At 49.5% G+C, this 22027-nt stretch overlaps 2 protein-coding genes across 2 annotated transcripts in view; both read left to right on the top strand.

Moving 5' to 3' along the window:
* Window positions 1–16992, top strand: part of LOC103224017 (acyl-coenzyme A thioesterase THEM4) — a 69090-nt gene extending 52098 nt beyond the window's left edge. The window contains exon 6 of the mRNA XM_073008374.1: window positions 16055–16992. Within this exon, the coding sequence (XP_072864475.1) occupies window positions 16055–16083 (29 nt within the window). The 3' untranslated portion in view covers window positions 16084–16992. The remainder of the gene's footprint in view (window positions 1–16054) is intronic.
* Window positions 16993–17549: 557 nt separating this feature from the next.
* Window positions 17550–19956, top strand: C2CD4D (C2 calcium dependent domain containing 4D). The gene has a single exon (XM_007977158.3). The coding sequence runs from the start codon at window positions 18601–18603 to the stop codon at window positions 19660–19662; it is 1062 nt and encodes a 353-aa protein (XP_007975349.1). The 5' UTR covers window positions 17550–18600; the 3' UTR covers window positions 19663–19956.
* The last annotated feature ends 2071 nt before the right edge of the window (window positions 19957–22027 follow it).

Genomic DNA, 22027 nt, shown 5'->3' on the forward strand with positions numbered 1-22027 from the left:
ACAGCAGCACTCCAAAGTGCTGGGAGTCCCACGATCCCAGGGGGAGCCAGCCAGTCCACATCAGGGGAGCTCAGCACATGTCCAAGGTGATCTGAGAAGGGCTCCCAGGGCCACCCAAGACAAGGAGGGCTTTGGGAGACTTCTGGGAATGTTAATCATCTTCATGTTTCCTCTTAGTGGTTAACAGTAAATGTCTTTGAACAAAACATGTCCTGTGAATTTGTTCAGGGGGCAACAAAGAGGACAAGGTGGGGAGACTGAGTACTCCACAGTCAGCCTTACAAGGGAAGGAAACTCCAACTCCAAAAGATAGAGAAGTGAGAGTGAGTTTAGATCTGGAACCAAGAGCTGATCTGCTGAACCTACCAAGGCCTTGGTTACTCCTGCTCTTTCACCGTGAGCCAAAGAGGTTGCTCACGCAGTGGTATTGCTGGAGCCGGGTCCTACTGGTTTACAAAAGCTGATTGGGCTCACCTCCTCCCAACTGCACAGTGACTTCATATTGAGAGCTAGAAATCAGCCACCATGGAAATATTTACACTGCAGAAATGGGCAAATGCTACAAATCAGAGCTCCCCCAACCTCACCCCCAGCCCCAGGGCAGACTGTTACATGTTTGCCTGCACACCACTACTGGCTCTGCTGTGGACCACCGGCACATCAGGCCCAAGACGTGCTTCTGGGCACAGGTCATACCCCAGGAAGAGAAGCTTTCAAACTCAACATGCACCCACATGTCCCAAACTGGAAATGAACTGGGCCGGCAGTAAGCTAAACCAAAACTCAGCAGGAGTTCTCAGTGGTGCTTAACTGGCACTGGCTTCCTCTTTTTTTTCTGATTGTTTCTCCAGAGACTCCAGGCCTGAGGAGGGGCTTTCTTGTCTCTGAGGTGAATTTTCTTTATTTTCTCTGAGCTAAATTCACACAGAAGGAGAAGGGTTGGGGCTAAAGTTCATGTTGTCACAAAACCCATCCAAAGTATTAGCTGAGCATCTTTCCACCTCCCTGGCGAGTTGCCCACTTGACCCACATCCAGGAAGGGCTCTGCATTGCAGAAAGCATCCACAAGGCGTGTGGAATGGTGGGAGGAGGAGTTGGAAAGGCAGAAAGGAGCACTTTCTCAATAATCCTAATTTTCTCTTCCTGGATGGCCTTGGAAACCTCCTTCACTCTCCTCCAGCCAGCCTAATTCGGGGCCACATCCATGGTTGTACCATCAGTTATGGATGTTCTTCTCAAATACCCTAATTCTTTCCTTCTGTCATGCCCTTGATCCAGCTAGAGCTGCTCTGCAGCATCACAGACAGTGCCAGAGCCTCCTGGTAGGGAAGTGAAAGTTGACCTCCACCCGTTGTCAGCTCCTTCCCTTCGCCTATTTTCCCCTGGACCACATCATCCAGCTGAACCTTGGTAATTATCCACTCAAGAAAATAAAGTGATACAGGAAACAAATGTAACTGTAGTATGTGGCAAGGCTAAGAGCAAAAGTTACATAATCATAATTCTGTAAATATTTGAAAGTCAATTTAACCAAAAATCGTCAAACAACCAACATAGGAGGCAGCAAGATATCCAGACCCCACTGGGATCACCATGGGAAAATCGCTGGGCGACAACCCAGCTGACGTGGCACTCAGTCAATGAAACAGCAATTTCCTTTCCCAGGTTCACCTACCGACTTTTTTTTTTTTCTTTTAATTGAGACACGGTCTCACTGTGTCACCTAGGCTGCAGTGCAGTGGCACAATCTGGGCTCACTATTGCCTCAAACTCCTGGACTAAAGTGATCCTCCTGCCTCAGCCTCCTGAGTAGCTGGGATCACAGGCACACACCACCATGCCCAATTAATTTTTTTTCTTTTTTGTAGAGTTGGGGTCTCACTATGTTGTCCAGGCTGGTCTTGAACTCCTGGGCTCAAGCAATCCTCCCACCTCAGCCTCCCAAAGTGCTGGACTTACAGGCATGAGCCACTGCACCTAGCCACCTACTGACTCTTTTTTTTTTTTGAGACAGAGTTTCACTCTTGTTGCCCATGCTGGAGTGCAATGGCACGATCTTGGCTCACCACAACCTCCACCTCCTGGCTTCAAATGATTCTCCTGCCTCAGCCTACCAAGAGCTAGGATTACAGGCATGCACCACCATGCCCAACTAATTTTGTATCTTTAGGAGAGACGAGGTTTCTCCATGTTGGTCAGGCTGGTCTCGATCTCCCAACCTCAGGTGATCCACCCGCCTTGGCCTCCCAAAGTGCTGGGATTACAGGCGTGAGCCACTGCGCCTGGCCCTACTGACTATTCTTAGGAGGACAGCGCTTTCCTCCTGGGGCCACCTTGCTGGATCCAGCTCCCAGCTGTCAGGGTCGCCTGAGGATCCATCCCCTCTTGCTCCCCACTCGCCTTTCCTCTGACTTCTCTCCAGTTCACCTACCCTTCTTAGGATTTTTCTTTTCTATCCTGTCTTCTCAAGTCCATCCTTCCAGATCAAGGATGGACCCAGAGAATGAAGGAACGCCAAGTGCCAGGGGAGGCCTGGGCAAGCCACAGGCACAGGGTACCAGCTACAGCTGTTGCGGTAAACTGAGGACCAGAGAGACAGATATGGGAACACAGGAGGATGTTTATTTTAAGGTAGGCACTGGCTCAGTGAATTCACATGCAAAAACCTGAGCATTGAACAAAGACTGAGCAGGATTTTTATAAGCAGGCTTACAGAAGCAAAACAGAGGCAGTTCATCATATAATGACAGGTCACATAATCTATAGCATAACTGATGACTTGGCATAACTTGTGTCTTTGCATAGCTGGTGGCCTTGTAGCTGTGTGGAAAGAAAAAAACAAGAACTGGCTAAATACAGACAGACATTTGTCCATTTTTTTTCCCTTCATCCTTGCTCCAGACAGGGGATGTCTGGAGCCTATCCCTTTGATTTCGACTTCTCGAACAGCGTTATCTTATAACTGGCTTTGAAGTCAACTTGCTAGGCAGAGGAAAACTTGTTCTTCCTCTCTTTTTAACTTTTGCCTTGTCACATTCTGGGCCTTGGCTTTTACTTCTCAGACTAGGTCACTACGACCTTCTTATAGCCTTGTCTGTTACTTTTCTTGGAGTGAATGAATGTAGTACTTATTATTATTATTATTTTTAAATTTCTGCCTCACAGCAACGGCTGTGGCCCAGGGCTGAAAATGAGTGCTGCCAGATCTTCCCACTTATCTGGGGATGGCAACCAATTCAAATATCTTTGCTTAGACCCACAGCCTGAATCAATAAAAAAAAACTGGTTCCAGCTGGGCGCGGTGCCTCATGCCTGTAATCCCAGCACTTTGGGAGGCTGAGGCAGGTAGATCAGCCAAGGTCAGGAGTTTGAGACCAGCCTGGCCAACATGATGAAACCCCGTCTCTACTAAAAATACAAAAATTAGCCGGGCGTAGTAGCAAGCGCCTGTAATCCCAGCTACTTGGGAGGCTGAGGCAGGAGAATCGCTTAAACCCGGGAGGCAGAGGTTGCAGTGAGCTGAGATGGTACCACTGCACTCCTGGGCAACAAGAGTGAGACTCTGTCTAAAAAAAAAAAAATTACTGGCTCCCACCAGTCCTTGAGGATGTTTAATTCAAACCCTTTGCAGGAGGTGAGGAGAAATATTTATATTCCAGTCTTCTTCTAGGGCAACAAAATACAGAGGGTGAACCAAATCTTTTAAATTTCCGCATTAAATCAGTTTCATCTTTCGGAATCTGCCAAAATTTCATAATCATCACAACTATTATTATCATCATCATCATTGTTATGATTCCACCTTTGCACAGGTCTGATTTTTTTTTTTTTTTTTTTTTTTTCCTGAGACAGGGTCTCACTCGGCCTTCCAAAATGCTGAGATTACAGCTATGAGCCACCGCATGAGGCCTGATCTTTAGAGCATGCTTTTATTTTAGTCAATTTAAAACTGGGACTTTTTTTTTTTTTTTTTTTTTGAGGCGGAGTCTTGCTCTGTCGCCCAGGCTGGAGTGCAGTGGCCGGATCTCAGCTCACTGCAAGCTCCGCCTCCCGGGTTCATGCCATTCTCCTGCCTCAGCCTCCCGAGTAGCTGGGACTACAGGCACCTGCCACCACGCCCGGCTAATTTTTTGTATTTTTAGTAGATACAGGGTTTCACCATGTTAACCAGGATGGTCTCGATCTGCTGACCTCGTGATCCACCCACCTCAGCCTCCCAAAGTGCTGGGATTACAGGCTTAAGCCACTGCACCCGGCTGCTAAAACTGGGACTTTTAATTGAAAATTAGCAGTTTAAATTCAATAGAAGACACAGCGCCACCAAATAAAGCCCACCGCCTTGCAGATGTTGGCTGAGTGTCCCTTCCCACTCACAAAGCCTCACTGCCACGCTCACCTCACTCCCAGCACTGCCTGCTGACATCAGCCACTCCCTGGGCATGGGGTTCCCAAAGCATGAGAGTATGCCTGCCAAGTTGTTTCCTCCCAAATTATGTTCTGCCCTCCCCATCAAGCCCTCCCCCACCCCAACTCCTATCCCCAGCCAGAGACCAGCAGGTGAGACTCTTCTGCGCTAACCCTTGTCTGGGATATAAGAAGAGGTGTCGGCCGGGTGCGGTGGCTCACACCTGTAATCCCAGCACTTTGGGAGGCCGAGGTGGGCAGATCACCTAAGGTCAAGAGTTCAAGACCAGTCTGGCTAACATGGCAAAACCCCATCTCTAGTAAAAAAAAAAAAAAAAGAAAAAAAAAATACAAAAATTAGCTGGGTGTGGTGGTATGTGCCTGTAATCCCAGCTACTCCGGAGGCTGAGGCAGGAGAATCACTTGAACCCAGAGGCGGGGGTTGCAGTGAGCCGAGATTGTGCCATTGCTCTCCAGCTTGGGCAACAAGAGCAAAACTCCGTGTCTCTCTCTCTCTCTCTCTCTCACACACACACACACACACCCACACCCACACACACACAAAAGAGGTGTCTAAGGCTGTTAGTTGGTTTTCTGAGTCACAAAATCATACCAGAGTTTTCAGTCTGGTATACACTGCAGAGCACATACCACAAACACTCCACCAGCACCCTCCAATCAAGGGACAGGCTTCCCTTATCCTTCTGGAAATATTCTTGGATTTTCCCTCAGAACCGCCAGGCAGCTCTCCAAGGCTCTATATACCCCATACTATTTGTTTATGTACTTGTTTACTCCTTTTGCAACTCAAGCCAGTCCTGCTGCCTTTTCATGCCCAAGCAGCATCTGCCCCTCCCCAAGCACTGGGTGGGGCTCTTAGACCAGTTAAAGGCACTGAGCATCTGTGGGTGTTGCAACACGCCAGCCCAGCCTTGCCGAGCGCTCTGAAAGAAAGCCTGCGACAGAAGGGAGAGAAGTGGCCCCAAGTGCAGCTGAAAGCACTCCTTGGGAGTCAGCCAAGACCCTCCATCCAAGCAGGGCCAGATCCTTGCACTTGGCCCTGATAAGGAGAGGCTTCCAGGTGGCAGCAAGACTTGGCCACCACAGAGGCCTTCTTGGGGCCCCCCGTATCCTGCCCAGCCTCAACCCTGCCTCAGCATTTGGATCCTCCACAGACTCCATGGTAAATGAGTTCCCAACTCAGCCAGATGGGCAGTGTTTTCCCAGAAGCCTAGGGCTTAAGGAGCACCCCAAATCTCCTCTTCCCAGCCCACGGCCAGGGCAGGTGGGCAGTGTTCTGAGGAGCAATTTGATTTGGCAAAGAGAAGGTGCTCTGGGATACCAAGTAGCCCCCATTCAAAACTAAAACCACCAGGAGACCTGCATCGGGCTCTGAATCTTGTGTGGCCACCAACAAATCGCTTTCCTCCTGTGGGACTCAGAATATTGCAGCAAAGCAATACCCACCTTCCCACTCAGCACCGACTGTGAAGATTTACTGAGTACCCGCCAGGTGTCAGACACTGTGTGAGGCACCAGGCATCCAGAAGCGAAAGACAGGGCCGCAGCCTCAAGATGCACAATGCGGAGGCGAGGTGCCAAGTCACAGAGTGCCCTATCGTGCTCCTCCCACACCCACCCTGGCTTCTATCATGAGTGCAGTGTCGTCTCAGAGGAAGGAGGGGGCAATTTTACTCTACAAAAGCAATCAGAAAACATCTTCTAGAAGAAGCTCTTCCTGAACTGTCTCAAAAGTTAAGTGGCGGTCACTAGGCAGGCAGGGGAGGGGAGGATATCCCAGGCAGAGGGAAAGTAAGACAAAGCAGCAGAGGTGTGAAAGTATACAGGGACTTTGGAGAAGAGCAAGGTGTTGAGGAGGGCAGGCATCTAGGGAAAGATAAGGTGGGCAGGAGCAAGCCACAGGAAGGCTTCATAATCCCTGCCGGAGAGCTGGAACTTTGTCTTGCAGGCAACAGGGAGCCTCTAAAGGGCTTGGGCTGGGGAGTGACAGAGCTTTGTTATTTAGAAAGATGACTCAGTGGCAGTAAGGCATCAGCAAGACTGAAGGCAGGAGCGCTGCTTAGGAGATCCCTGAAGGCTTTACACTAGAGAGCCTGCAGGGGTCAGAGTTGCGAAGCTGAGAGATACAGAAAAAGTTACAAATACAGGAAGTGCAGGACTTTGCCACTAGTTATACAATGTGGATCTGTGAAGAAGAGCTGTCTAGGATGACTCCAAGTTTCTGGCTTATGGGTTTCCAGGTGGTTAGCACTAGAAATACAGAAAGAGATGGGGATAAACAATGAGCTCAGTTTTACATGCATTGAGCTTGAAGTGCCCATGGAACTTGCACCATGTGGCAAGTGCCAGCAGGAACATGGATATTGTGATATGGAGCTCGGAGAGATAAGCTACTGACTCAAGTTGTGAGCCAATATAAAATGTGACATGAGGCTGGGCACGGTGGCTCATGCCTGTAATCCCAGCACTTTGGGAGGCCGAGGCAGGCGGATGATCTGAGTGATTTGAGAGTCGAGAGAACTCAACTCATGACCAACATGGAGAAACCTCATCTCTACTAAAAACACAAAATATTAACCAGGTGTGGTGGCACATGCCTGTAATCCCAACTACTCAGGAGGCTGAGGCAGGAGAATCACTTGAACCTGGGAGACAGAGGTTGCAGTGAGCCGAGATCATGCCATTGCACCCCAGCCTGGGCAACAAGAGCAAAACTCCATCCCAAAAAAAAAAAAAAGTGTGACATGAAACCCCTGGGAATGCCTTATGCAGAGTGAAAGTGAGGAGGAGGCAAGGGGAAAGACAGAGGTGGGGAGGGAGGGGAAAAGGGGAGGGAGGGAAGAAGGGAAGAGGTCAAAAATAGAACCAGAACCTTATGTTGCACTAAGGCTGAAAGTTGGGATAGAAGACCAAGGATCCACTAAAGAGGCTGAGAACAGGACAGGAGTGACCATCCTTAAGAAGAAGAGGTCAGCGGTATCAAATGTTGAAGAGAAGGCAAGGAAGATGAGAATTAAAAAGAAGCTTTTGAGTCAGGAGTGGTGGCTCACACCTGTAATCCCAGCACTTTAGGAGGCCAAGGCAGGAGGATTGCTTGAGGCCAGGAGTTTGAGACCAGCCTGGGCAACAAAGTGAGACCCCCATCTCTACAAAAACAAAAAAAGATAAGAAGCTAAAATAAGTAAGTGCATAATAAAATTAAAAAGAGACCTTTCGATCTGGTCATGAAGAAAATGTAGTTTCCTTTGCCAGAGCAATTTTAGGAGATGGGACAAAAATCCAGATTACAGTGGATGAAAATATGAACAGGGAATGAGGAAATGAATGTAGATGCTTCTTTCTAGGAATGCTGTTGTTGTTATTCAAGGAAAGATATTTGACTGTATTTTAATTGCTAGTGGAAAGAGGCTAAAACTTTTAGGAGAAAGAGGGACAGAGGTGTCATCCAACAGAACGGTTTTCTTAGAGCTGCCTTGGGAGCCATGGGAGAGCGTCAGCATGACTCTGAGACCGAAAGGAAGGAGGTAGAGTGCAGAGCAGGACAGGAAGTTGAGGGGATTCAACCCAGAGTGCTTCAACTTTCTCAGTGAAATGGAAGGCAAGGCCATCAGTGAGGAAAGAGGTCGGGAGGAAGGGGGATGGTTTGGAAAAGCTGCTGTAGGGATCAGGAAAACAGGTACCAGGTACATGTGTGACCAAGACCTCCTGAGCGCCCAGCTGCTGGTAGAAAACAGGTATCTGGAGTGGCACCAACCTTAGGAGAAAGGAAGGTGGGAGCCAGCTGGCAAAACCCAGGGACGATGGTGGGTGAGTAAGATGAGAACAGTGGAAGGGCAGGAAAGACAGCAACATGGCTGGTACACATTTCGAAGGAGAAAAGATTTGCCGTGAGGGAGAAGAACAATGGAGGAGGCAATGGCTATCCAGAAGAAATCTGTAGCTCCTCTGAGCCTGGGGAGGAGAAGGGTGAGACCAGCTTCCACAGGGACAGCTGTAAGAGAAGAGGTGTCCTGTCTTGAGACAGCCAGAATTCCACTGAGGCTAGTAGGTGGAGGGGATGTTCAGGAAGAGGTCAAGATTAGAGAAGGTTTACCAAAGAATTAAGGCTTCCAGGCCATATTATAAAGGACTTTGTTATTAGGTATGGTAAAACCAAATGTTGAAACAGATAAGCTTTTAAATCTCAGTAGCTTAACCCGTATCTTCAAATAGAATGCATTTCTCACTCAAATAAAGTCCAGTCCGTGGTTGTCTAGGAGTCATTCAGGAACCTGGCTGACAAAAGCTTTGTCATCTCCAACACATGACTCCAAAATCACCCTTGGTGTTGGCATCCAGTTGCCAGATGAGAGAATCCACAGGGAGATGTTCTGGGACAGGCCTCCAAGTGGTTCCATTGGCCAGAACTCAGTCACAAAGCCCCACCAAACTGCAAAGAAGGCTGGTTAGAAAGTATGGTCTAACTCCAGCCTGGCCAATATGGTGAAACCCCGTCTCTACCAAAAATTTAAAAAAAAAAAAAATTACCCAGGTGTGGTGGCACTCGCCTGTAGTCCCAGCTACTCGTGAGGCTGAGGTAGGAGAATTGCTTGAACCTAGGAGGCAGAGGTTGCAGTGAGCCAAGATGGTGCCACTGCACTCCAGCCTGGGTGACAGCGAGACTCCGTCTCAAAAAAAAAAAAAAAGAAAAGAAAATACGGTCTAACTATATGTTTTTTGTCTGTTGTTTTTTTATAATCTACAAACTTTATTCAGATTTTGCCAGTTGCCCACTAATATCCTTTCTGTGGTTCAGGATCCAATTCGGAATCATATGTCACATTTAGTTGTCATGTTTAATCCCCTTTAATTTGAAACAGTTCCTCTTTCTTTGTCTTTCATGACCTTGACATGTCTTTTTCTTTTTTTTTTAATTTCCTTTTTTAGAGACAGGGTCTTGCTCTGTTGCCCAGGGTAGAGTGCAATGATAATGATCACAGATCACTGCAGCCTCAAACTTCTGGGCTCAAGGGAGCCTCCTGTTTCAGCCTCCCAAGTAAATGGGACTACAGGCACATGCCACCACACTCAGATAAATTTTATTCGATTTTTTGTATAGATGGGGTCTCCCTATGTTGCCCAGGCTGGTCTCAAACTGTTGGCCTCAAGTGATCTGCCTACCTTGGCCTCCCAAAGTATTAAAATTACAGGCATGAGCCACTGTTTGGAATTCAGTCCGCTGATACGTTTCTCAGAGTACGAGTTAGTTGTTTCGTAGCGTGTTCCAAGGTCTGGATTTCTTCAATGTTTTCTCATCATTAGATTCAAGTTATGTATTTTTGTCAGCAATATTTCAGAAGCAATGTTGTGGCCTTCTCAGTGATTCATGACAAGAGAAACACGACGCTGATTTGTCCCATTAATGCCAATGTTCCCTTTGATCAGTTGGTTACCGTGGTGTCTGCCGTATTTCTTCACTGAAAATTACCATTTTTACCTTTTTAATAAGTATCTTATTGGGAGATACTTTGAGATTGTATAAATATCCTATTTCTCATCATACTTTTGCCCATTAATTTTAGCTTTTATTGATCATTCTTGCCTAAAGCAATGATTACTGTGATAGTGGTCAATGGTAATTTTCTAATGCCATCATCTCTTCAACATGTTTTCATCCTAACTATATGTTCAAGAAGAAAGTAAAATAGGGGGCCAGGCACGGTGGCTCATGCCTGTAATCCCAGCACTTTGGGAGGCTGAGGTGGGTGGATCACTTGAGCTTAGGAGTTCGAGACTAGCCTGGCCAACATAGTGAAACCTCCATCTCTACCATAAAATACAAAAATTAGCTGGGTGTGGTGGCACATGCCTATAATCCCAGCGACTCAAGAGGCTAAGGTGAAAGAATCGCTTGAACCTGAGAGGCGGAGGTAGCAGTGAGCCGAGATCACACCACTGCACTCCAGTCTGGGCGACAGAGCTGTCTCAAAAAGAAAAAGAAAGTCAAATGGGTTTGGTGAGTAGCTAGCAGCCACTGCCTCAGTTTAAGAGGAGGGCCAGTAGAAGATGACTGAGTCTATGTAAAAACTCTTACTCTGGCAAGTAAAATATTCAGCTTCAGGCATATGCTAGGGCTCCAGGATCTGGGACTGGAGCTGGGGCTTCAGGGAATCAGAGAGAATGAAACCCTTTGTGACATGGAACCAGGTCAGAGAGCTGTGCACAGATTCAGCAGCAGAGGTGAGGTAGGTGGGTCAGGCTCCCTCTCCAGTACCTAGACCACATGCTTCCTAAGCCATCAATCTCACATGATGGGCAAAGGATAGGTGGACATGGATTTGAACAGCCTCAATGTAGTGCCTTTCAAAAGCTAGAGATGTACCAGAGGCCATAGCCAAAAAGCTTATGACAACTAACTATTTCCTCTCCCATATACTCACATAAAAACCTTTTCTCCTGTGCCTTCACAGTGCCCAAGATATCTACACTCTAGACTCAGAAGCTAAATCACTGTACACTAAAAAACTGGTTGCTCTTCATTCATGGTCAAGGAGAGTCTAATCTTCATCCAAACACTCCCAGAAGAAGGAAGGAAATACATTCCATCCTTCCTGTGCAGTCAGGAAAAGGAAGAGGTTGGTCCAAGTGCAGTAGTGTTTACAACTAATTGATCACGACCAGTTGCAGATTTCTTTGTTTCATATCCACTCCCACTGCTTCACTTGACTAGCCTAAAGAGAGAAAAGAAAAGGAAGAAAAATAAAACAGTAAAACAGTTGTGTTTGGGTTTCCATACTAAAATAGATTAAATGCATCCCATGACTTCTCTGCTGAGGCCACTGTCTAAGAGAAATAGGCACAGGGTGGAAATTCAGAGGTGAGAGCCTCTCAGGCAAGGCCCCACAGCCAGGCTGGGAGTGTCAGCCTTGACTGCATAAGGCCAGCTGGGTAGGTAAGAGTCTTGATCAGGGAAAATGTCCCAGCTGCTGGGGCACTTTTCTGGTGTCTACGGAAGATGCCTCTCCTCGCCCAGAGGCTGAGTATTGCACTGACTGGCAGAAACGAGGGACATTGCTGCCATCATATTTGGAAGCCCATTCCCATATATATCCAGTGCATTTATGAGGAATGCAGCTACTGCAGAGGTAGATGGGGCTGGAATCCAGTAGGCAATTCAGGAAAATGTGACAGCTCCTTCTGTTTGAAGCAGAGGATGTATGTTCTCCAGATGCCTGAGTCAAGTGCCAAGATAAACCAAAGAATGAATAAGGCCATTGCAAGGCCAACCAGTTCAAGAAAGCAGGGGATGTCAGTAGCTCAGACTAGTTCTTATAGGAGGGGCCCACTGAGACCTTTCTGGAACTGAGACTGCAGAGACAGGTCATTCATTACAGTTCCTGGGTGAGAAGCAGGAGCTTCAAGGCACAGTTTATCACCAACCCTATCACATGCTAGAGCCCACCATGAGCATTGGTGGCCAAGTCATGCTGCCTGAGGCCACCACTAAGCCACAGGACATATAGCTTAGAAAGACTCAAAGCCCAAGGATCCTCATAGCAGTTGCCTTCCTACCGGAGGAAAGGCCTGTCCCCTCTCTGCCTCTCCACCTGGCTTGGACCCAGGAAAGCACTCTGTGCTGCTTAGACCCCTAAGTGTCCCTCTGCAATGGTACCTAGAAAGGAAGGTAAGGCCCTTGGGTCACCTGGGAAGTTCTCAAGGAGTGGCACCAATGGTGCTGGGAGAGGTGAGAAGACAGCACTCTGGGTCCTTACTCGAAGGAGCAGCTCTGCTCAAATCTGAAGACCCTTAGTACATAAGAACGAACAATGCTCTTTGAGGTAAGAGATCTGGGTTCTGATCTCAACTCTGCTACTGTTTGGCACATCATTTCTTCCTGGGTCTGTTTCCTGTTCTGCAAAAATGATGGTATATGAGGTGACATCCAAGTTCCTTCCAGGTCAGATATTGCATTGTTCCAATCAAGCCAACTTTTGGCTATACATCTGCCAGTCTTGCCTGATGGCTCACAGATCCCCAGCCTCCCCATATTCTGCTTTATATTGTAGAGGGCCAGTGCCTGGGTGCCTGCAAACTGTATTCTCCAGTCTCTTTTGTCATCTGGCTTTGGAAGCCTTGGTGGCACATTGGAAGGTGGGAAGAGGGAGAAGCAAGGTGTGATGGTTAATACTGAGTGGCAATTCGATTGGATTGAAGGATGCAAAGTATCGATCCTGGGTGTGTCTGCGAGGGTGTTGCCAAAGGAAATTAACATTTGAGGCAATGGGCTGGGAAGGGCAGACTCACGCTTAATCTGGGTGGGCACAATCTAATCAGCTGCCATTGAGGCCAGAATAAAAAGCAGGCAGAAGAACATGAAAAGACTAGATTGGCTTAGCCTCCTAGCCTACTCTTTCTCCTGTGCTGGATGCTTCCTGCCCTCCAACATTGGACTTCAAGTTCTTCAGCTTTGGGACTCGGACTGGCTTCCTTGCTCCTCAGTTTGCAGATGGCCTGTTGTGGGACCTTGTGATTGTGTGAGTTAATACTCCTTAATAAACTCCCCTTTGTGTATATTTGTGTGTGTGTGTGCGCGCATATATATATCTCCTATTAGTTCTGTCCCTCTAGAAAACCCTGACTAATATACAAGGGATTTTTCTCCCTTTATCTTTGCTTTGGGAGGAAACTTAAGTAATGATTGTGTCTTCATGGTTGCAGATCCTTCTGAACAGCCCCTCACCATCCTGTTTGCCTTTTAAACTCTTCTGACACCTTTATCACAAGCTCCCTGTGTTAAACTCCGTCTGTTGAGCCACTTAGCAAGTGCCATTTTCCTGACCAGTCCCTGATGAATACAGCCAGGTTGTGGATTATCTGTAGTCAGTTTTCAGTCCCACTGGTGTACAGCCCAGATGGTATGCAGTCTCATATGCAGCCTTAATTTAACATCCACAAAGAGAAGGATGTGGAAGAGAGGGAACAGGAAAGTGAACAGTCAAAAATTTAGCACAATCTGGCTAAATCCAAATCTCTGTCCATCTTTCCACCGCACACTGTACAGCTGAACAGCTAGAGAAAAAAGACATAACCATGCTGTCTAGTTTCACTTTAAAGTTATGATCACTACCCTCAAGTGGGCTGTTAGTGCTTCCCTGCAATCATCCTGAGTTCCCTAGGCCATTCATTCTCCTGCTTTCCTAGGCAACTATTCCAGTCCTTACCCTCTCTACTCAAACCCCTGACACCACCTTCTCCTTTGTCATCACTATTAGCTGATGACCTTGCTTCCTGTTTTGTGGAGAAGTCAGAGGCATTCAAAAGAGAACAAGCTTTTGTCATCACATCTGTCCACCTGCCAGCCTCTACCCATTTATTCTACCTTCTCTCCAGCATCTGTCCACACAGCAGGCAAGGGATAACCCTTAGAGCTATCTCTTATGCACAACATAAGAAATGGTCTTGTCTACCCACCTGTGCTGTTCCAACAATTCTTCTTTCTCCTCTCTGCATTATCAATTTTCCCCTTTCCATTGGATCTTTCCCATCAGCATATAAATGTGACATTGTTTCTCTCATTTAAAAATTTTCCCAGCCAAGCACAGTGGCTCACGCCTGTAATCCCAGCACTTTGGGAGACCGAGGCAAGTGGATCCCCTGAGGTCAGGAATTGGAGACCAGCCTGACCAACATGGCGGCATAAGCTTGTAATTCCAGCTACTCGGGAGGCTGAGGCAGGAAAACCGCCTGAACTCGGGAGGCGGAGGTTGCAGTGAGCTGAGATCGCACCACTGCATTCCAGCTTGGGCAACAGAGCGAGACTCCATTGCAAAAAAAAAAAAAAGAATCATTTGATTCTACCTCATTTTCTGGCCATTACCCCATTTCCCCCCTACTCTTTCAGCAAACTCTTCAAGAGAGTTGTCTTTCTCCTCCTATTCTTTCTTTCTTGAGCCCACTTAGATCACACTTTTGCCCCCAACACTCCACTGAAACTGCTCTTGTCAAGGTCACCAATAACTTCTCACTGCTAAATCCAATTATCAATTCCCAGTCCTCATCTTACCTCATTTTGCCTCAGCCTCTGGGACAGCTGGTTCCTCCTCTCCCCAGTCTCTCAATGTTGGGGCACCCAGGACTCAGTCTTTGGATTCTTTCTCTTTTTACCTATACTTCATCAAGTTTCATGGCTTTAAATTCAGTCTATGTTTCTCTTGGTGTCCACATTTATACTTCCAGCCTGGACCTCTCCCCCGAGCTCCAGACGCAACAGCCTACTGGACATCTCCCCTTGATGTCTAACAGACATCTCAACCTTAACAGATCCAAAACTGAGCACCTGATTTTGCCTCTTCTCATTCTTGGCAACTTCATTCTTCCAGTTGCTGCTCCTCTCTCTTTGGATTGGGAAGGATCCATCAGGAAATCCTATTTACTCTATGTTCAGAACATATCCAGAAACTGACTACTACAGCCCTGATCATGTCCAAATCATCTCATCCCAAGATTATTTCAGTCATCTCCTATTTGCTCTCCCTACCTTGGCCCTTACCCACTTCACTCTACTCTTAACACAGCCACCAGAGAGAATCTTTTAACACGTAAGCCAAGTCATATCACCCCTTAGCTTACCAAAAGTAGAAGCTAAAATTGCTACAGTGCCTATGAGCCCCAACAGAGGCTGGCCCTGTTACCTCTCTGACCTCATCTTCCCCTCATTCATTCTGTTTCAGCTACGCTGGCTCCTTTGCCTCCTGGATCACTCCAGGCATGCTCCTAAGGGCCTTTGCATATGTGATTCCTTCTGCCTAGAATGCTTTTCCCTAGATATTCTTCCTCTTTCCTTCATATCAATACTGAAATGAGGTGGCCATCCCTGACCAGTCTATTTAAAACTGCATACTCGGCCGGGCGCGGTGGCTCAAGCCTGTAATCCCAGCACTTTGGGAGGCTCAGACGGGCGGATCACGAGGTCAGGAGATCGAGACCATCCTGGCGAACACGGTGAAACCCCGTCTCTACTAAAAAATACAAAAAACTAGCCGGGCGTGGTAGCGGGCGCCTGTAGTCACAGCTACTCAGGAAGCTGAGGCAGGAGAATGGTGTAAACCCGGGAGGCGGAGCTTCCTGTGAGCTGAGATCCGGCCACTGCACTCCAGCCTGGGTGACAGAGTGAGACTCCGTCTCAAAAAAAAAAAAAAAAAAAAAAAAACTGCATACTCCCCTGATACCTTCACTCATCCTTCCCTACCTTAATTTTTCCTACAACACTTATTTCCAGCTAATAAACCATATTTTTATGAATTTATTTATGTCTATTGTCTTTCTTCCCCCACTAAAGCATAAACTACATCTGGCCAAGGGAGTTATCACTGCGATATACCCAAAGTCCAGAATAGTGCCTGGAACATAGTAGGTACTCAATAACTGTGGTTGAATGAATGAATGAAGCCACAGAATCAAACTTCCCTGGGTCCTACCCTACTTCTAGACTTCTTATTATGGAAGTCAAGTGTCCATATTGTTAAGTCAGACTGGGTTGGGTTTTCTGTTTTCTCACATTTTTAGCGGATGTCAGCCTAAATGATGCCCACGTGTTCTCTTGTTTAATCCTCATACCAACTCTGAGAGTTTTATTCTTTCTGTTTTCCAGGTGGAAAAGGTAAGCCCCAAAGAGATTAAGTTCCATGCTAGAAGTCACACAGCTAGTCAGTCGCAGAATCCAGATTCCCAGCCCATCTGACTGATGGCAAAGCCATGAATACTGGAGCACTCCAGGAAGACTGACCCTCCCCAGAAACAATACCAAGGCTGAGCTGAGTCAGGAGCCACAGGAATGGAAGGTCTGCAGGTCGCCAAGGATCTCCCCACAAAAGAAACATTTGCTTTGTTAAAATCTTCAAGTGACAAATTAATCATTGCATTCACTGGTTTCATTTTGTTTGCTGCATTTCACAATTTGTCTTACTGTTGTTTGCATGTTTATCGTCTGTCTCTCCCCTTAGACAGCTCTCTATTCTATGTGTCCCCCTAGCACAGTGCATGGTACATTTTAGGCACTTCAGTGAATGGATGAACAAATTAATTCAAGTATAATTTTGCTTACTACTTCACTCATCAAATACATCCTGATTGAGTACCTGCTTTGCACTGAGCACTGTTTTTATGATTCTTAGTCTAGTAAGACAGGTAGGCATTAAACAAATAACCACATAAACTGAGGGAGAAAAGCTGTAATCAATGCCATAAAGAAAAAGTATGAGGTACTATGAAAGTGTACAGCAGGTGTCCCTAATTTAGATGGGAGGGTGTCAATGAGGGCCTCCAGAGCTGAAGGATGAAGGGGAAGAGTGGTCCTAGGAGAGGAACTAGCCTTGCTTCCTTTTGGAGACTGAAGGATGGTAGGTGTGCCTAGAGTGCAACTGATGGTCTCATCTTGTCCGTGGTGGCCTGTGCTTCCTAAGATCTGCCAGGGATGGAGGGCATAGGCCAGCTTGATCCTGACTGTTGGATCCAGCTTTATCTTCATTGTTTCTAAGTCCAGAAATCCTGAGTCTGGTAAGTTCAGAAATCCTGAGTCTGGTCACTTTTCCTTCAGCCAGAAAAATTCAGAAAACTATTAACCAGAATAATGCAGAGAACTGATCACTGCAAGTCACTCTGCCTTGGAGCTATTGGAATGGCTCCAGAATAGGGCACTGGGGGTCAAGGCAGGATTTCAACACGGAGGGTTTTACAGAAGACGGACTTCACCTGCGAGGGCTGGGGTCTTTCTTCACCAAAGAAGACGAGTGGCCACTGTCCACTGACGGCTGTCTCCCTCTTCTCTGTAGCCCTCCCCCACTCCTAAGCAGCCCAACTTCAGCAGAGGAGGCCTGGGCACAGGAATGGATTGTTGCTAGAAACCTGGCTTCAGCTGGAGGAAGTCAGAAGGCCGGGCTGATGGCCGCGCAGACAGAGCTGTGTTTATCCAGGAAAAGAGGTAGGACGTAGGCAGCGGAGGCCCCTGCCAGCTCCTCCCAGAAGGACTGCGCTGGGGGAGCAAGCTGCAGAGAAAGCTGCTCCCCTCTGGCTCTGAAAGTGTCAGGGCCTGAGGCCAGAACCCAGAGGCGACGCACAGGTGAGGCCAGCACTCCGGGCGCGCGACGGAGAGGGTCGTGAGCTGGGATCCCAGGACAGAGGGTCGGAACACGGTGCTCTTGGTGGCTCTGCGCAGGGGTGAGGCGAGCGCGTGGTGGCGGAGCCTTCCAGAGACCGCTCTGGGGGTGGCAGAGAATCAATGCTGCCTTTGTGCTCGGTGGTTTCCGAGGGAGAAAAGGAATGGAGAGTGGGAGGGGCGACCCAACGGCCCGGCCCCGCCCTTTAGACACGGGATGCGGTAGGGCTGCGAGGCGCGGGAGCTGGAGGGTCTGGGCTACCGGGGGGTGGGATTCTGTGCCCCCGGGAGGTGCGTCTCCTTGGACCAGCCCTGGGTGTCCTGAGGCCAGCAGCCAGGTGTGTCCCCTGGCTGCCAGGAGCAGAAGTGAGTCCTCTTCTGGCTTGGAGCGACTCGCGGAGGGGAGGGAGGAGCCAAAGGAGACTGGTGGGGCTAGGACTGAGGGATGGCTCAGGCCAGAGAAGCTTGCGCCGGGGCAGCCTGGCAAAGGGAGGAAGTCCCGAGGGGCGCCAGACTGGATCCCAGAGGAAAACCCAATTCTTTGAAATGGGCGGGAGAGAAGGGGGACCCGCCGAGGGCAAAGTGTCCCTTCCAGGGGGTTTGGGATCTGGGTCCTTTTGGTATAATGCGGTTATTATCCTATTTGTCCTAATAGTTCCCTAGGGTTCTAGTGGGTACTATATGGGCCCTCAAACTCTAAGGTGAATGGGGCATCTTTAGTACCAGTGAGGGAAGCTGTGTACTTGGTGATGGAGGCCCGTATCTGAATATGTGACTGACTGGCCCTTGGCTCCCTCCATTTCTCCCCACCCCCCTAGACTTCGCCGCCCTTTCTTTTTCTGCTCAAATAGGGGTCCGCGCTCCCAGTGGGTCCGGAGACCCGAGCGCAGTAGCTGACCGCCCGGTCTACGCCAGCATCACTCACCTCTGACTCCTCTTCGCTACTCACCCAGCCCCGCTCCGCCGAGCACTCCAGTCTGAGACTTGGGATTTGGACCCTCTCGGCCCTGCGGAATTCGTAATTCTATTACCCCACCCACCGCATGTGGCTCTTGGAAAAAGCTGGCTATAAGGTGGGGGCCGCGGAGCCTGCGGCCCGTTGGGCGCCCACCGGCCTGTTCTCCAAGCGTCGCGCCCCGGGCCCGCCCCCGAGCGCCTGCCCCAACGTCCTCACCCCGGATCGCATCCCGCAGTTCTTCATCCCGCCTCGGCTCCCGGACCCGGGTGGCGCAGAGCCCGCGACCAGGCGGGACGTGGCGGGGCGCGGCCTCCCCGCGGCCTGCTCGCTGCCACACCTGGCAGGCCGCGAAGGCTGGGCCTTCCTGCCCGAGAGCCCGCACACGCGCCGGCGCGAGTCCCTGTTCCACGCGCCGCCACCCGCCCCGGCCGGGGGACTCCCCGCGGCGCCATCCCGGCTGCACGTCTCCGCCCCGGACCTGCGCCTCTGCCGGGCCCCCGACAGCGACACGGCCTCGTCGCCGGACTCGTCGCCCTTCGGCTCCCCGCGGCTGGGCCTGGGCCGGCGCCGGGTGTCCAGGCCGCACTCGCTGTCCCCAGAAAAGGCGAGCTCGGCCGATACCAGCCCGCACCCGCAGCGCCGCGCCGGACCGCCCACGCCGCCGCTCTTCCACCTGGACTTCCTGTGCTGCCAGCTGCGGCCCACGCGCGAGAGCGTGCTGCGCCTGGGGCCCCGCGGCGGGCAGCTGCGGCTCTCCACCGAATACCAGGCCGGGCCCGGGCGGCTGCGGCTGCGCCTGGTGAGCGCCGAGGGCCTGCCCCGGCCGCGGTCCCGCCCCGGGAGCGGCGGCGGCGGCTGCTGCGTGGTGCTGAGACTGCGGCCCCGTGTCCGGCCGCGGGAGCAGCAGAGCCGCGTGGTCAAGTGCAGCGCCAACCCCATCTTCAACGAGGATTTCTTTTTCGACGGGCTCGGCCCACGGGACCTGGCCGCCCGCAGCCTGAGGGCCAAAGTGCTAGACAGGGGCGCGGGACTTCGCAGGGATGTGCTGCTGGGGGAGTGCGAAACGCCCCTCATTGCGCTGCTTCCCCCGCTGGGTGGGGGACTAGGTCCCGGGTCCTCCCTGGTGCCCACCCATCTCAGCCTGTAGACTGAGCCCCTGGCTTCCTCAAGACGTCTCCATTGTGTCTGCAGTCCACATTCTTTCCACCCTGCCCGGCTTGTATTTATTTTTGCTAATAAAATGTCCGCTTGTCCCTAGCCAGATCTTTCCCCTTACTGGCACCTTACACGCTCGGGCGTAGAGCCTGCCCAGCTTCCCTCTATCCCGGCCATACGCAGGGGGAAGATGCTCATTCAGACAGTGCGAGTAGAGCAGACCTTAAGCGGTGGTTCTCAAACTTGAAGGAACATCAGAATAACCAGACCTCAGAAATCCTGTAAGAGCTTGTTAAATATGCAGGGTCCTGGGATCCATCCCCATGAGATGGCCATACGCAGGGGGAAGATGCTCATTCAGACAGTGCGAGTAGAGCAGACCTTAAGCGGTGGTTCTCAAACTTGAAGGAACATCAGAATAACCAGACCTCAGAAATCCTGTAAGAGCTTGTTAAATATGCAGGGTCCTGGGATCCATCCCCATGAGATGCTCCTTCAGTAGATCTGGGTCAAGTAGGTCCTAAGGTCCCCTTCCAACAAGGGCCCCCAACTATCAGGGAGCCGTTCAATCACTGAGTCACTCTGACAGAAACCAACACAAGCCACCTTCCATTTGGGGTCCCTTGAGGCTGCACAGAGGAAATTAACACTCCCCTCCCGTGCCCCTCTAAAACCCACATCTGTCCTGAAGACAGATTAAATTTCTGGGTCTTGGGAGTGAGTCAGGGGATGTCAGATGAATACACAGTGCCCTTTAGTCTTCCTTCTTCCCTCTTCCACACCTGTGCCTCCCTTGAGGGGTGGGGCAAGTCTGGAGCCAAGAACCAGAATGCTGCTTGGGTACCAAATGAATGAGATATAATGTCCCAGGGATTGAAAGGGGGGAGGAGGGGTACTACCAAAGTGTGAGAACTGTTCTCAGGAATGCCAGAAGAGGCTCCTCCAGCCAGAAGGAGGTGGGGGTGGGGGGAGGTGGATAATTGTAGGTCATATCGTGTTTACCTCTACCTGAATGTCCCTGACGTCAGCAGTGACCTTCTCTCTCCCTCCACCTTCCCAGGAGCCGGTTCCTCTGGACTCAGGCCAGGCTTGAAGGAGGGAGGGAGGAAGGGAGGTCGGCACTAGGCTAACCCAACTTCTTTCTCCCTCTCCCTTGGGCCCTTTCTCATTTTTCTTGGTGCCAGCTGTGGCCTGCACCAGGGCTAAGCTTTCTGGATCTGACAAAACCTCAGCACCTAGACATGTTAAATTCCAGCACAACACACACACACACACACACACACACACACACACACACACAGCTTCATTTAGACAGCTCTCCAGTTCCTTCTCCCTTCCTCCATTGGGTCCCCACCACCCAGCCCTAGGCCAGAGAACTCTTGCTGCGGGTGTCCACCAGGTGGTGGCATTGACCAAACAATCCTAAGTGCTAACTACCGCACGTGGATTATAACCACGTGAGGAACTGTTCTAACAATTAAGTCAAGCCGTTTATTCCTCCCAGCACCTCCTATAAGGGTATTAATACTATTGTTATCTAATGTGACCTTGGGCCTCACATAACTAGTAAAGGGAAGAACTAGGACTCACATAGCTAGTAAAGGGAAGAATTCAGGGAGTCTGGCTCCAGAGTCTGGACTCTTAATCACTTCACGATAATACCCCCAACTGCCAGCTGCAAGGGGCCTCCTTCCCTAAGATGGTAACACTGCAATGGTTTCGTACCCTGCCAGTTTAAAATCCCACGTTTGAATTCTGGGAAATCCACCTATAGATTTAAGTCTACCCCTAGTACTGGATTTCTATTTCAGTCCCCAAATTTCCTGTAACAACCTTTGGTGAGAAACTGGATTTGATGCCCATTTGGAAGTATTTGGAAAGAAAGTTAGAGGCCATAGAACCTTCATTCATGCATTCCTTCAACAAATACTTGGGGAGGGTCCATCAGGTGGCAGGCATTGGATACAGCAGTGATTAAAACAGACATGGGGATCAGAAAAGTGACAAAATAAGCCATTAAAATGTAAAGAATGCTACTTGGTGATATGTTACAGAGAAAAATAAAGCAAGAAAGGGAATAGAAAAGAGGGGTCAGATAAAGAGAAGGGAAGATTATAGGGACAGAAAGAGGGAAGAGAGGAAACTTTTTTTTTAACCACGGTAGTTTGGACCAGGTCCTGAACTTTGTCTGTGTTATCTCAGTTAGTCATCACAACCACTCAGCAGAATAGGTATTATTATTCCCCTTTTTTTTGGGTGGTAGGGGATGGAGTCTCACTCTGTTGCCCAGGCTGGAGTGCAGTGGCGCAATCTCGGCTCACTGCAACCTCCACCTCCCAGGTTCAAGTGATTCTCCT

This window comes from Chlorocebus sabaeus, chromosome 20 (genome assembly GCF_047675955.1).
Source record: "Chlorocebus sabaeus isolate Y175 chromosome 20, mChlSab1.0.hap1, whole genome shotgun sequence".
Classification (NCBI taxonomy): domain Eukaryota; kingdom Metazoa; phylum Chordata; class Mammalia; order Primates; family Cercopithecidae; genus Chlorocebus; species Chlorocebus sabaeus.